Genomic DNA, 16844 nt, shown 5'->3' with positions numbered 1-16844 from the left:
TTGTCGATTTCCCAAGGATGGTACCCCTACACTTGCTTATCGTCGGGCATTTGCTGCTCTACGTGCACAAATGACGGACACCACATTTATTTCAACCGACGGCTCGAAAACATCGTTAGGTGTAGGGAGTGCCTATATTGTTGGCGACACCCCCAATGAATTTCGGCTTACCGACCAGTGTTCGGTGTATACTGCGGAGCTTTACGCTGTTCTCCAGGCTGTCCACTACATCCGCCGCCATCGGCGGATACAGTACGTTATCTGCTCGGATTCTCTCAGCTCTCTCCTCAGTCTCCAAGCTCTTTACCCTGTGCACCCTCTGGTCCACCGGATTCAGGACTGTCTGCGCTTGCTCCACCTGGGGGGCGTCTCGGTGGCGTTCCTCTGGCTCCCGGGACACGCTGGTATCTGTGGGAATGAGGCGGCCGATATAGCGGCCAAGGCTGCAGTCTCTCTTCCTCGGCCAGCTATTCAGTCGCTTCCCTTCACCGATCTACGGAGCGGTTTATGTCGAAAAGTTGCTCATTTATGGCATGCGCATTGGTCCACACTTCCCCATAATAAATTGCGGGAAGTGAAAGCCCTTCCTTGCGCTTGGACCTCTTCCTCCCGAACGCGTCGTCGGGAGGAGGTAATTTTAACTAGACTCCGGATAGGGCACTGTCTTTTTAGCCATCGACATCTTTTAAGCGGCGATCCTCCCCCAATCTGTCCCCACTGCTCTCAGCTGTGGACGGTAAGACACCTTTTAATTGAATGCCCCTATTTTAATCCGTTACGCGCCCGTCTACAGCTATCGCCTGATCTATCGTCGATTTTAGCCGATGACACGCGCTCAGCCGACCGCGTTCTCCAGTTTATTAGTGACAGTGAAATGACGTCAGTTATTTGAAGCTTTTTTTGGGGTTAACAAACCCCTTTCTGTAGTGGATTTTTAAGCCTTCCTTCTGCTTTTAGTTTCTCCAATTTTATGACTTTGTTCCCATTGCTGCTTGTTTTCAATTTCGGTTTTTTTACTGTTTCCTAAGTTACGGGCTGGGCGCTAATGACCATAGCAGTTTTGCGCCCTAAAACAAAAAAAAAAAAAAAAAAACACAGTGGTAAGAAGTTTATCTTGTGTGGGGTACTGATCAGGTAGTGGTATTGGAAAATGATATGGCCAACGGAACGGCCAATGTAGCATGTCAAGATGGAGTTGGCAATTAATGTCCCATCCTGTTGCGTACAGTCTTCTCATTTTCTGAAAGCTGCACCATGCATTAAAAGACTGAATGGTAGAAGGTGACAGAACAAACTGCAGTTGTTCAAATCGACCACACAGGCATGGTGGGCTTCATGTCAGACTTGCCACTGGAAGGAGGTTCTGCTTACCAGGCTGTGCTTTGGATATAGCCCTTTACCACATGGCTTCCTCTTTTGATGGAAGGATCCACCACTCTGAAGTTTGTGGTGTACCACTTTCAGTTCACCATATTTTGAGTGTGTGTGTCTTTCATTCTGATATGATGGCTGCCCTCAGTCTTGCTGATATTGATTCCAGTGTTAGAAGTGTGGTGACATCCTGTGAATTGTCAGACCTCATCTCTAAATTGGTGGGGAAGGGAGGCAGACTTTAATATATTATAAACATACTCTGCATGTTGGGACAGCCTTCATCTGAACCTATGCCTTCTCAACAGGACACTGATCACCATGATGTTGGGTGCCCCTCACCTAAAATAACCACCACACCCACTGGCCTGGTAGTGGAGTAATGTTGGTGCTGCTTCCCCACACCCTCTTAGGGAGTTCAAACTCCCTATCCATAAGGGATGTCAGTCCCCAACCCCAGCAGGAGAAGTAATGCCATCCTCATATATCCCTCACCAAGAAGGTGTCCTTCGGGATGCTTCCTCTTAAAGACTAGGCTGACCTGCAACTGAATGCCAGCCAGTCAGTGGCTGATAGCCATAGGATGCTCTATGGGCACCAGTGTCCTGAAAATGTACATGGTATATCTGTTACTGGTGATGTCTACATCCAGATGCCGTTGGCAAATATTTTCATTTTAAGCGTACTTGGGCCTTTCCATGTGGGCTTTATCAGCCTGTGTTTAGTGTCCTCAAACAGTAGGTAGAGAGAATTCATTTACAGTTTAATTTAATAAATGTCACCTGGAACCTTAGTTATTCATTCAGTGAGTTGGAATTCCTCAGTGCCCCAGCCCTGTGCCCTGAAAAGACTCCAGGACCATGCGAAAACACTTGGCAATGGATTACCAACATCACATACTTGACATTTTCAACCATATCTGCACTGAAGCCAAGTTCTCATCTCAATAGTGAGAGGATGTGATACTCTAGTACTGAAACTGGTTAACTCCCCTTGACACTGACAGCTGTCACTCAATTAGCCTCACTAATATTCTCTTAAAGTTGCTCGAACGTGTGTGAGACAATGACTGTGTTGATACAGTGAGTCTCAGGGTCTTTCCACTTCATCTGTGGGTGGTTTTTGCCAAGGCCACTCTATTACTGACCATTTGATATGCTTGGAGTCTGCTATTGTCAGCTTTTGCCCACTGTCAACATACTGTGAATGTCTTCAACTTGTGTAGTGCTCGTGACACCACACAGCATCACCACATACTCATTACTCTCCATGAGTGGGGTCTCTTGACTCAGCTCCACAATTCTGCCTGGAGCAGTTTGTCTCACCCTACTTCTTGTGTTCAAAGTGGTGCCACCCACAGTACTCGCTGTGTAAAAGTTACTCCAATTATTTTCTGGGTGGGCCTACTATCCCACAGTTACATTGCAGATCCATACACAGTCCCTGATACTTAGACAAGGAATAACTTATCTGAAACCTCAAGATCAAGCAGACCCAGCAAAATATCGCCCCATAACATGCCTATCAACAATATACAAAATATTAACTTCAGTCATTTCACAGAAATTAATGACAAAAACACAGAACAAAATTATAAATGAACAACAAAAAGGCTGCTGCAAAGGAGCATGAGGATGTAAAGAGCAACTGATAATAGATACAAAGGTGACATATCAAGCTAAAACTAAACAAAGGTTGCTGCACTACGCATACATTGATAACCAAAAAACTTTTGATAGTGTACCCCACTCATGGTTGCTACAGATATTGGAAATATACAAAGTAAATCCTAAATTGATACAGTTCCTAAACATAGTAATGAAAAATTGGAAAATCACACTTAATATCCAAACAAATTCAAATATCACATCACAGCCAATACAGATTAAGCGTTGAATATACTAAGGAGACTAAGTCCTTTCTGGTTCTGCCTTGCTCTGAACCCACTATCCAACATGCTAAATAATACAAATTATGGATACAATATTACTGGAACATACCCACACAAAATCACACATTTGCTATACATGGATGATCTAAAACTACTGGCAGCAACAAATCAACAACTCAACAAATTGCTAAAGATAACAGAAGTATTCAGCAATGATATAAATATGGCTTTTGGAACAGAGAAATGTAAGAAAAATAGCATAGTCAAGGGAAAACACACTAAACAAGATGACATATTGGATAACTACAGCAGCTCCATAGAAACGATGGAAAAACAGATGCCTATAAATATCTAGGATACAGACAAAAATAGGAATAGATAATAAAAATATTAAAGAACTAAAAGAAAAATATAGACAGACTAACAAAAATACTGAAAACAGAATTGACAGCAAGAAAAAAGACGAAAGCTATAAATACTTATGCTATACCAATATTGACCTACTCATTTGGAGTAGTGAAATGGAGTAATACAGACCTAGAAGCACTCAATACACTTAAAAGATCACAATGCCACAAATATAGAATACATCACATACATTCAGCAACAGAAAAATTCACATTAAGCAGAAAGGAAGGAGGAAGGAATTTATCAACATAAAAAACCTACATTATGGACAGGTAGACAATTTAAGAAAATTCTTTCTAGAACGAGCAGAAACTAGCAAAACACACAAAGCAATCCCTCATATAAATACATCGGCTACACCATTGCAATTTCATAACCACTTCTACAACCCATTGGACCACATAACATAAACAGATATGAAGAAAGTAAATTGTAAAAAGAAAACACTACATGGCAAGCACCCGTATCATCTAACACAGCCACACATCGATCAAGACGCATCCAACACATGGCTAAGAAAAGGCAATATATACAGTGAGACAGAAGCATTCATGATTGCAATACAGGATCAAACAATAAACACCAGATATTACAGCAAGCATATTATTAAAGATCCCAATACTACAACAGATAAATGCAGACTTTGCAAACAACAAATAGAAACAGTAGATCACATCACAAGTGGATGTACAATACTAGCAAACACAGAATACCCCAGAAAACATGACAATGTATCAAAAATAATACATCAACAACTTGCCATACAACATAAACTAATAAAACAACACGTTCTCACATAAAAGTATGCACCACAAAATGTACTGGAGAATGATGACTACAAATTATACTGGAACAGAACAATTATAACAGATAAAACACCACATAACAAACCTGACATCATACTCACCAATAAAAAGAAGAAATTAACACAACTAATTGAAATATCCATACCCAATACAACAAATATACAGAAGGAAACAGGAGAAAAAATGGAAAAATACATCCAACTGGCTGAGGAAAAAGTTGGGAAGGGAACAGTTGTGACAGCCTCTTCATTCATATTAAAAGGGGTGATGTGGATAAGATTGTAGCTCAGACTTCCACCACTGGTGTTAACTTCAATGTTTGAAATGACACAGTGAATGAAACGCTAACAGTGCTGTGAGAAAAGTAAATGTGGTACTAAAGAAGGTACTGGTAATGGTTTTTGACAAGGAATAAGGTTTCTTTTTTGTGTAATGATTTGTTGGTCAGATCATAATAGACACGAACTAGCTTCGAATGAGTGGACAGAGGTGGTCATTAAAGATAAATACCTTAATGTGTGAATCAAGGCTCACTGAAGTACAAATTCCTCTGGGAACATGTAGAAGGGTGATTCATTTTTAACAAGTGAATTGAGGCACACTCGAAGAATAAAGTTCCCTTCAAGGCATAAAATAATTGTGTAATAAAATATCGGGAAATTATGGGCACTTCTTTAATGAACTTGAGGGGATTAGAGGTGAACTGCTAAAAATATTGGCTCTGATGTTTCTTAGTATCATTTGTGACTGTGTCCACTTAAATTTGATAAATTTCCCAAGTAGAGTATATGGAACAGTAACTAGGAAAAAGTAGATTTTACAATTGTAGTTGGTCACCTTTTTGGAATCTACAGTAACATGTTGTTGCTCTGATTTCCTAAGTTTACTGGTGGTGGTGGTGGTGGTGGTGGTGGTGGTGGTGGTGGTGGTGGTGGTATCATCTTGGCTGACTTTTCGTCATCAGCCTGCTGACTGGTCTGATATGGTCTGCCATAAATCCCTCTCCAGCACAACACTCTTCATCTCAGAATGGCACTTGCAACTCACAACCTCAGTTATTTGCTGTATATATTCCAATCTCTCTCTCTCTCTCTCTCTCTCTCTCTCTCTCTCTCTCCCCCTCCCTACAGTACCATGTAAGTTATCCCCTAATGTCTTAACAGATTTCATATTATCCTGTCTCTTATCAGTAGTCTCGATATATTCCTTTCCTCTCAGATTCTGAGCAGGACCACCTCATTCCACATCCTGTCTGTTTTCAACATTTGTCTGTAGCACCACATCTCATCACTTCAGTTGTCTTCTCCAGTTTCCCCACAGTCAATGTTCCACTACTATACAGCACTGTGCTCCAAACATAAATTCACAGAAATTTATTCCACAAATTGAGGCCAATGTTTGATACTGGTAGACTTCTCTTGACCAGAAATGACCTGCATGCCAGTCCTAGGCTTTTGATCGTCTTGCTCAGTCTGCCATGGGTTAATTTGCTGACTAGGTAGCAAAATTCCTTACCTTAATCTACTTCTGACCCCCCCCCCCCCCACCCCCCCACCCCCCCCACCAATCTAGATGTTAAGTTTCTTGCTGTTCACATTTCTGCTACTTCTTGTTAATTTAGTCTCCTAGATTTACTCTCACTACATATTCTGTGCTCATCAAACTGTTCATTCCATTGAGCACATTCTATAATTCTTCATTCATAGAGGATAGCAAAGTCTACAGTGAATCCTACCGTTGATACCCTTTCACCTCAAGCTTTAATTCCACTCTTGAACCTTTCCTTTACTTCAGTGATTCAACAGCAAGGACAAAAAAATGAATACCTGGCTTACACCTGCATCCCTGACAGAGCACTTCATTCTTGGTCTTCCACTGTTGTTACTCTGTTGGCTTTTGTACGTGTTGTGTGATTATATATAATATCCCCCCCTCCCCCCTATAGCTTATACCTATTTTTTGTAGAATTTCAAACATATTGCACCATTTGATATTGTCATTGATTTTGCTCAAGTAAATAAACCCGCTAATTTCTTAACCCGAGGTTCTCTAGTAATAAGGAAAAGATACATTAGATAGTGGGTACAGTGAGAGAATTTTCCAGTACTAGTCACAGAAAGCTATGTTCACAAGTTGTTCTTCGGTTTGGTACATACTGTGAGAAAGTCAAGGCAGTGGTGCATGAGAGGAATGGGGAGTCATAAAATAGTGGTGAAGATTTATAATCAATGATCCACTGGTGATGCAGACTTACAGCTCATTTTGATATGCACAATTAGCAAGAATTCCGCAATATCCACACAGAAAACAATTTTTAAATGTTGCATAATATTCTGTGATAGTTAACTTTAAAGCTGTAGAAAGCAATTGAATGATTGCTACCAGCCATATAGGTGTTCAGTTGCAGACAGGCACAATGAAAAGTAAACAAGTTTTAAATTCTGTGTCCATCTTCTGTAGACGTGAGTAGCAGTCTAGCTATTTCATAACTTTGTTTCACGGGTCCACAAATGCAAAAAACCATGCTCTGCCAGAGATGTAAATCATATTAAACAATTACTTCCAGTCAATAACTGAGAAATAGTCACACCTATTACCTCAACCAGGTACAGTGCATTTCAAATGGTTCAAATGGCTCTGAGCACTATGGGACTTAACAGCTATGGTCATCAGTCCCCTAGAACTTAGAACTACTTAAACCTAACTAACCTAAGGACAGCACACAACACCCAGCCATCACACCCCCCAGGGGATCCACAACTCTTTTGTGGATACGTGCGTAGCGAGCACGGGACCCCGAGCTGATGTGGCCTTCCTTCCTTTCCGGGCTGCATACCTTCCCTTTCCGCATCCTTCCCCATCCCCCATCTTCGCCCCCCCCCCCTCACCTCTGGCTCTTTCCTTCCTTTTCTCCCCCTCTGGGGGAATGGTTTGTGCCTACGTCCGGAGACGGACGCTTGTAAATGTACCACATTCTTCGCCTTCCTTACTTGTAAGTCTTCGTCCTTCCTTTGTCCCTCTCTTTTCCTTACCTCTTCTCTCTACCCTTTTCTCCGCTGCGGCGTTTGAGACCTCTTCTTTCCTTTCCCTTTCCCTTTCTTTTTCTTCCTCCCTGTGCGTGTCTGAAGGCCGACCCACGCGCTTCCATGCGTAGCCGGTGACGGGGTAACGCGTAATTCCCCGCCCTGGGTAGACAGGTAGGACACGTACGTACCCCCTGGTAACGGCCAGGCCCAGGGAGGGGTGATTACCCGAGCTGATACCTTCCGAAAGTGCTGATTGGTCCCTCCGTCCGTTTGTCAGGAGGTGCGACCTGAGGTGTGAACAATCACCTAAGGCGGGAGTGCCCTCAGAGAGGGCCCCCACAAGGGAGGAGCGCGCCATCGGAGACGCCGGTAATCATGGGGGATTCTTCCGCAATGGTTTCCTCATCTCCCACTATGTCTGCTCACAAACGTAAGTTCACTGAGTCTCAACCACAGTCAGTTCTTCCATCGTTGCCACAGTTCCTTGTCGTTTCTCGGTCTGACGAAGGTCACGACTTCTCCACAGTCAACCCTTTCATTATTCAGAAAGGTGTCGACACAATTGCAGGTCCTGTAAAGTCTTGTTCCAGATTACGGAATGGCACCCTGTTGTTAGAAACACACAGTGCCCTCCAGACACAAAAATTGCTGCGTACCTCACTACTACACACTTTCCCTGTCCGGGTGGAACCGCACCGTACCTTAAATTCCTCGCGTGGAGTTGTCTATACACGCTCCCTCGATGGACTGTCTGACGAAGAAATTCAGCACTACCTGTCAGACCAGGGCGTAACGGCTGTTCATAGGGTTATGAAAAGGGTTGACACGAAGATCATTCCAACCCGCACTGTCTTTTTGACATTTGACAAAGTGCAACTCCCATCGAAAATCAAAGCAGGCTATGAGATAATTTCCGTTCGTCCTTACGTCCCAAACACTACGCGTTGCTATCGGTGCCAGCGATTCAATCACACCAGCCAGTCCTGTTCTAATCCGGCCAAATGTGTTACGTGTGGCAGGGATGCCCATGAGGGTGCTTGTCCACCTCCATCCCCTCGCTGCATCAACTGTATGGGTGACCACGCTGTTTCCTCTAGAGATTGCCCAGTTTTTAAGGACGAAAAGCTCATCCAGGAAATAAGAGTGAAGGAAAAGGTGTCGACCTTTGCTGCTCGGAAGTTGTTCGCCAGTCGACAGCCCACCGTGCCTCAGACAGGCAAATACAGCACTGTCCTTGCTTCTCCTCGGCCAACAAAGGAGGCGGCCACGCAGACTTGCGACCTCACCTTTAGTGCCACGGTCGTCCGATCGGCCAGCGCAAAGATCGCCCGTTCAACTTCACCACTTTCGCCTGCCCACTCTTTGGCTCACCCTTCGTCGGGTTCTGCTAAATCTCGAGCCCAAAAGTCAGACACCAAGTCTTCGAAGAAAGAGCATACTCGTGAAGACTTTTTACGTACGGCAACTTCACCACCATCGGTTCCTCCTTCCTCTAAACCTCATACTTCCAAGAAGGCTACAAAGAAACCCAGTTCCTCTCCTTCTCCGCCAAGGCGTGTCCCATCCACAGCGCCACCTGGCGGAAATCGCCCTCGGCCGTCTTCTGTGTCGCCGAGGCGCACTGCTGGTGGCCGGTCAACCGGCCGATCGCTGGTGGCAGGAGCTGCTCCTGACCAACCTATGGATCAGGGTTTCTGCCTTCGGCCGAATGCCATTCCATGCTGTCGGTCGCAAGCTCTGAGCAGTCGTTGAGTTGACAGCACCCTTGGTCACATTCCTCCATTTTCTGCTCACCCTATGTCCATTATCCACTGGAATATCCGCGGCATTCGAGCCAATCGGGATGAATTGTCGATCCTCTTACGATCCTACTCGCCGGTCATCTTCTGTCTTCAGGAAACAAAGCTGCGTCCTAATGACCGCTTTGTTCTCCCTCATTTTCAGTCCGTCCGATATGACCTCCCCTCTGTGGAAGGCACTCCAGCCCATGGAGGACTCATGATTCTTCTCCATGATACTCTCCATTATCATCCAATCCCCTTAGACAGTTCCTTCCAAGCTGTCGCCGTCCGTCTTTCCCTTTCTGGATACACGTTCTCTCTTTGTACTGTATACATTCCATCGTCCACACCAATGGCACGAGCTGATCTCCTTCATCTTCTTGGTCAGCTTCCACCCCCCCTATTTGCTGGTTGGGGACTTCAATGCCCACCACCCGCTTTGGGGATCTCCACATCCTTGTCCACGTGGCTCCCTATTGCTAGACGTCTTCCACCAAGCGGATCTAGTTTGCCTCAACACTGGGGTCCCCACGTTTTTGTCTGCCTCCACGACAAATTTATCTCATTTGGACCTTGCGATCGGTACTGTTCCGCTTGCTCGGCGCTTCGAATGGTTCGCCCTTGATGATACACACTCGAGTGACCACTTTCCATGTGTCCTTAGGCTGCAGCCTCAACTGCCATATATGCGCCCGCGACGCTGGAAGTTTGCCCAAGCCGATTGGACACTTTTTTCGTCTCTAGCGACATTCGATGACCGTCACTTTCCCAGCGTCGACGATGAGGTCACACATATTACCGACGTTATTCTTACAGCTGCGGAACGTTCCATTCCACGCACCTCCGAATTGCCCCGGCGCCCCCCAGTTCCTTGGTGGAACGAGGCATGCCGTGACGCAATCCGTGAGCGGCGACGTGCTCTTCGCATTTTCCGTCACCATCCTACTTTAGCAAACTGTGTCCGCTATAAGCAACTCCGTGCGCGATGCCGTCGCGTCATCCGCGATAGCAAGAAGGCAAGCTGGCAATTCTTTATTAGCTCCTTTAACACCTTCACTCCCTCCTTGAAAGTTTGGAGTCAGCTTCGACGGTTCTCAGGCGCGCCTAGTTTCTCCCCGGTCTCTGGGCTCACTGTCGTGCATGATACCTTAGTGGACCCCGTCGCAATTTCTAACTCATTGGGTCAGCACTTTGCTGAGATTTCGAGCTCTTCAAATTACCTGCCAGCGTTTCTCCCGAAGAAACGTGCAGCGGAAGTGCGACCTCTTGCTTTCTCCTCTCAAAATCGCGAAAGCTACAATACTGTTTTCTCCATGCGGGAACTCCAACATGCCCTCTCTTCTTCTCGCTCCTCCGCCCCTGGATCGGATGGTATCCATGTCCAAATGTTGCTGCATTTATCAACCCATAGTCTGCGTTACCTCCTTAGCCTTTATAATCGAATTTGGACCGACAGTACTTTTCCCAGACGATGGCGGGAAGCTATCGTCGTTCCCATTCCGAAACCTGGAAAGGACAAACATCTCCCCTCTAGTTATCGCCCCATTTCTCTCACGAGTAGTGTCTGTAAGATTTTGGAGCGTATGGTGAATTACCGTTTAGCTTGGTGGCTGGAATCCCGCAGTCTTTTAACACCTGCCCAATGCGGATTCCGAAAGCATCGCTCTGCAGTTGACCATCTTGTTGCTCTCTCCACTTATATCATGAACAATTTTCACCGGAAACGCCAAACAGTCGCAATATTTTTTGATCTGGAGAGAGCATACGATACCTGTTGGAGGACAGGCATCCTCCGCACACTGTTCTCTTGGGGCTTTCGAGCCTGGCTGCCCCTTTTTCTTCGCGAATTTATGGCAGAGCGAACATTTAGGGTGCGGGTGAACACTACTCTCTCCCGTACTTTCTCTCAAGAAAACGGGGTACCCCAGGGCTCCGTGCTGAGTGTTGAACTGTTTGCCATCGCTATAAATCCAATTATGGATTGTCTGCTTCCTGACGTCTCGGGCTCCCTCTTTGTGGACGATTTTGCGATCTACTACAGCTCTCAACGGACCAGCCTTCTTGAACGACGTCTTCAAGGATGTCTCGATCGCCTCCACTCTTGGAGCCTCGACACCGGCTTCCGTTTTTCTCCCAGTAAGACCGTTTGTATTAATTTTTGGCGATGTAAGGAGTTTCTTCCGCCCTCCTTACATCTAGGTCCTGTCAACCTTCCGTTTTCAGACGTCACTAAATTCTTGGGTCTTATGTTTGATAGAAAACTGTGCTGGTCCTCCCACGTTTCCTATCTCTCGGCTCGCTGTCTGCGAACGCTCAACGCCCTCCGTGTCCTGAATGGTACCTCCTGGGGAGCGGACCGAGTGGTCCTTCTCCGCCTCTATCGCGCCTTAGTGCGCTCGAAATTGGACTATGGAAGCATCGTCTACTCCTCTGCTCGGCCGTCTATTCTTCGGCGTCTCGACTCTATCCACCACCGTGGATTACGTTTAGCGTCTGGAGCTTTTTACACTAGCCCTGTGGAAAGCCTTTATGCTGAGACTGCTGAACCTCCGCTGTCCAATCGGCGAGCGGTCCTTCTGAGCCGTTATGCTAGCCATCTGTCTTCCATGCCTGCTAATCCAGCCCACGACCCTTTTTTCGACGCCTCCTTTGATGTAGGGTATGCAGGCCGCTCCTCCTCCCTACTACCCCCGGGAGTCCGCTTCCGTCAACTGCTCCATTCTCTTTCCTTCCGCTTTCCTAAAACCTTCTTGACAACTTGGGGTACAGCACCGCCTTGGCTTCGTCCCCGGATCTGTCTGCTCCGTGATCTTTGTCAATTTCCCAAGGATGGTACGCCTTCACTTGTTTATCGTCGGGCATTTGCTGCTCTATGTGCACAAATGACAGACGCCACCTTTATTTACACCGACGGCTCGAAAACATCGTTGGGTGTAGGGAGTGCCTATATTGTTGGCGACGCCCCAAATCACTTTCGGCTTCCCGACCAGTGTTCTGTTTATACTGCAGAGCTTTTCGCTGTTCTCCAGGCTGTCCACTACATCCGCCGCCATCAGCGGATACAGTACGTAATCTGCTCAGATTCTCTCAGCTCTCTCCTCAGTCTCCAAGCTCTTTACCCTGTGCACCCTCTGGTCCACCGGATTCAGGACTGTCTGCGCTTGCTCCACCTGGGGGGCGTCTCGGTGGCGTTCCTCTGGCTCCCGGGACACGCTGGTATCTGTGGGAATGAGGCGGCTGATATAGCAGCCAAGGCTGCAGTTTCTCTTCCTCGGCCAGCTATTCAGTCTCTTCCCTTCACCGATCTACGGAGCGGTTTATGTCGCAAAGTTGCTCATTTATGGCATGCGCATTGGTCAACACTTCCCTGCAATAAATTGCGGGAAGTGAAAGCCCTTCCTTGCGCTTGGACCTCTTCCTCCCGAACGAGTCGTCGGGAGGAGGTAATTTTAGCTAGACTCCGGATAGGGCACTGTCGTTTTAGCCATCGGCATCTTTTAAGCGGCGATCCTCCCCCACTCTGTCCCCACTGCTCTCAGCTGTGGACGGTAAGACACCTTTTAATTGAATGCCCCTATTTTAATCCGTTACGCTCCCGTCTACAGCTATCGCCTGATCTATCGTCGATTTTAGCAGATGACACGCGCTCAGCCGACCGCGTTCTCCAGTTTATTAGTGACAGTGAAATGACGTCAGTCATTTGAAGTTTTATCGGGGACCATCAACCCCTCTCTGTAGTGGACTTTTAAGCCTTGTTTCTGCTTTTCGTGTCCAATTTTTTGAGTTTTGTTCCCATTTTTGCTGTTTTCCATTTTCAGTTTTTATTCTTTCCTCAGTCGCGGACCGGGCGCTAATGACCATAGCAGTTTTGCGCCCTAAAACCAAAATAAATAAATAAAATAAACCCAGCCATCACGAGGCAGAGAAAATCCCTGACCCCGCCGGGAATCGAACCCGGGAACCCGGGCGTGGGAAGCGAGAACGCTACCGCACGACCACGAGATGCGGGCTACAGTGCATTTTTAAAGGTTGATGTGTCAGATATTTATAATAGCTGTAGGAGACAAAATGGGGAGTTTAACATGTGACATAAGTGAAGAGTACATATTGTGGGTTTTTTGTTGTGAAATAACAGACATACAAAAATAGTCAGCTTAAATTTGGCTTCATGAAGAGCATCAACCAAAAATAATTGTTTTCTGAAACACTTAAAGATTTAAATAATGCATTTTGATGTGCTGTTCCAAAGTGAAATGTCCTGAGAAATCTAAATCTAGATTAGAAACAACTGTAATTTAATATAGTGTTTCAGTAGTTACATATTAATTTGTTAACTTTTTCATTTCAGGAATGCGGACATATGAAGATTTTCTTTCCCTGTCAGTCTATTGTCGTGATCGTATAAATCCATACATGTACACTTATGCATTGTCAATTGCAATGCTTCATCGTTCAGATACACATGAACTTCCTCTGCCACCTCTAACGGAAGTGTTTCCAGACAAGTATATGGATGGTGCAGTTTTTTCACAAGCTCGTCAGGAAGCAAATGTTGTCAGCAGTGAGAACAGGGTAAGAAAATAAGTAAATTAGTGTTGTCACCAGCTTATGTAACTATCATTCACTGACAATGTAACACATGACCGTTTCGTAAAGTACACAAAAAACTTAATTGGCTCCACAACCCAAACAGTACAAAGTTAAAATACTGAGTTAAATGAATAAAAATAAAGTAGGGGAAATGAAATAAGGTATTGGAAAAATTGGTGCCTGGTTTTCTCTTCTGTATTGCATAAATGACCAATCAAAAGTAACTGTTTTCAGGTAAAAAGTATATGAACATCACTATCATTTATTTCCTTGGTTGAAAAGCTTCAAAATTATTGAAAAAACTTAAATATAAATCTTAAAAATCCCAATTCGTGCAATACTTGCATGATATGCACATAAACAAAAGTGAGTTTCTATGTACCACATGAGTCAGCTCTGGTGATAGCCTTCCCTTTGTTATGTGTGTTGTTTCATCCAGGAATTCACGTTGTTACAAATGTGTTGGTTAACCAATTACTTTAAAGAAAATTTCTCAGCATTCTGATATGCAACAAAGTAAAACAGAATCAACAGACTAAACTGGTAAAATTAGTTGGCCTTCAATTTGAACTTTCTCTTAATACAAATACAAAATATTTTTCTTTTATTGCTATTCGAAATTTGAATATTATCCCAGTATATAATACTGACCTAAGGTAATTACAATCAAGATAGATCCTGAAAAAATAAATGCTAAAGAAATTAAGCAGTTTATTTGAAACTGCAATTACAATTAACAAGACAACTTGTATTGTGCAACAGTCTTCATATCTACAAAAAAGTGAATACGAGAAAAGCTAACAACATTTATCTTAACTATGTTACACAGGACATTTAAAAAAATTAAATAAGTGATTCATAATGATAAATCACAGAGAATAAAGGTTATGGGCCTGTTGAATAGTTAGAGCAACATATACAAAAAGGAACACATACCATGTGATAGTAATAACTCAAGAGGGACTAAAATCCAGAGCATCAATATTCTATAAATTAGGTTATGTACTAGCAAATAATTACTGCAGGCAATACCATAAAGGTGATCTGGAAATTTTATTAGCCTAGCCCCCCCATGAACCATTGACCTTGCCGTCGGTGGGGAGGCTTGCGTGCCTCAGCGATACAGATAGCTGTACCGTAGGTACAACCACAACGGAGGGGTATCTGTTGAAAGGCCAGACAAACGTGTGGTTCCTGAAGAGGGGCAGCAGCCTTTTCAGTAGTTGCAAGGGCAACAGTCTGGATGATTGACTGATCTGGCCTTGTAACAATAACCAAAACGGCCTTGCTGTGCTGGTACTGCGAACGGCTGAAAGGGGAAACTACGGCCGTAATTTTTCCCGAGGGCATGCAGCTTTACTTTACTAGGTAAAAACATGGCAGTTAGTTTATTTCTTGAGCACAGGACCAATAATCAGTCACAATGAGGTGTTGGGCTCCACATTAATGAGCTCAGCGAAGCATAAAGCGATAGGGTTGTCATCAAAATGGTGATGTAGTAATGTTTATGGCTACTCGGTAGTGTAGTCGGACAGACCAGTGCTAATGGCTTAACTGTGTGCGATTATTACATTAGAAATAGATTCAGATAGTATAGTAAACTTGAAACTCATTGATCTATTACAAATTCAGAGTTCTAGCCAACCCTGTGGAGTCATTGATCATTGTTGTCCTGCTGTGAAGTAAAAAAGATACTGCCAAAATGGAAATAATCAGAAGTAGAAACACCTGCCAAGTTGGATTAAGCACAGGCAGGTTGAGAGAGAGAAACCTGCTTTATACACTGCACATTAAGGAGAAATGCAATCGGGCAACGATCACTTTTAAAACGGAAATTGCTAACTACAAGAACTAAATAGATATAGAATACTCTTAAGTAAAGCATCATGGGAGCTAACTAAAGAACTATGTAAGTCCCAAGGAGATGAACATAACACCTCGCAGATGCTGCTTTGACAGGGGTACACATCATGCTGATGCAGTCAATCATGGTCTCTACACTATCCCTTTATCAAGCATTTTTCTAGTTTTCATGGTGTAATGACTGCTCCATTAAATTTTGCAATTGTGGCCACATAAATTCTGTTTGTAAAATTTTGACTGTTTCATTCAGATAGCTTCAGAGGGAGCCAAGGCAGATGCTCCAGCTCACTCTAGTTTTATAATAGGCACTGTGCCACAGTGCCACAATACTTGCAGTTAGCTACAGAAGGGCTGGAGACATTGATCGGCAGCAAAATAGTAAGATATGGACAAGTCGGTCATTCCACACTGGGATATGGTTGTAATCACTAAAAGCTGTGCTACAAGAATGTCTTCACAATTTTATTACAGTAACTTCCATAGTAAAAGACGTACTGAAACTGAAGCTGTCGTTTCTTACTAAATTTGTCACAATGTGATGCTTCAGCTTGATGTGAAGATGTCACTTTGGGACATGCAGTGTATGGGAAAAACACACACACACACACACACACACACACACACACACACACACACACACACACACACACACACACACTCACTTATGTTTATGTGCAAATAGCTGCCACCACTCTTCCCAGAGGAAGAGTGTTCTCACAAATTTGGTTCAGAGTGCACATCATTGCTGATGAGAGCAGTCTTCAGGATGAACTTCTGCACTTAAGTTTTCTGAGCCAATTGGTATTTTCCACAGCAGATACATATAGCATTATGGATAAAATTAAAGGTGAACAGAGAGTTAAATCTGTGGCTTTCCTGCAGTATGTGGGATGCCTATCATCAGAAATAGGACAGATTCTCAGTAAGCATGGACCAAGTGGTATTTCATCCTCCACTAAAGACAGAAGCACTCCTGGCTTGCATAAAATGTTTTGGTGCTCTGGAGGGCTTGGCTTGAGTTAAACAGATTCTCTGCAGATGTGGCCTTTCATACATCAGACTGAGAAACTGAGTCTGTGAAAGGTGTGCAGAACACTGTAGGTACACC

The 16844-nt window shown here is 44.3% G+C and overlaps 1 protein-coding gene across 2 annotated transcripts in view; it reads left to right on the top strand.

Annotated features, from left to right (window-relative positions):
- Nucleotides 1-16844, top strand: part of LOC126203273 (phenoloxidase 2-like) — a 112008-nt gene that overhangs the window by 67920 nt on the left and 27244 nt on the right. For both annotated transcript variants that reach the window (XM_049937529.1, XM_049937530.1), the window contains one exon: nt 13632-13855. In XM_049937529.1, the coding sequence (XP_049793486.1) occupies nt 13632-13855 (224 nt within the window). The remainder of the gene's footprint in view (nt 1-13631; nt 13856-16844) is intronic.

The sequence above is a fragment of the Schistocerca nitens genome, chromosome 9, assembly GCF_023898315.1.
Source record: "Schistocerca nitens isolate TAMUIC-IGC-003100 chromosome 9, iqSchNite1.1, whole genome shotgun sequence".
Taxonomy (NCBI): domain Eukaryota; kingdom Metazoa; phylum Arthropoda; class Insecta; order Orthoptera; family Acrididae; genus Schistocerca; species Schistocerca nitens.
This window is presented reverse-complemented; position numbering and strand designations above follow the sequence as displayed.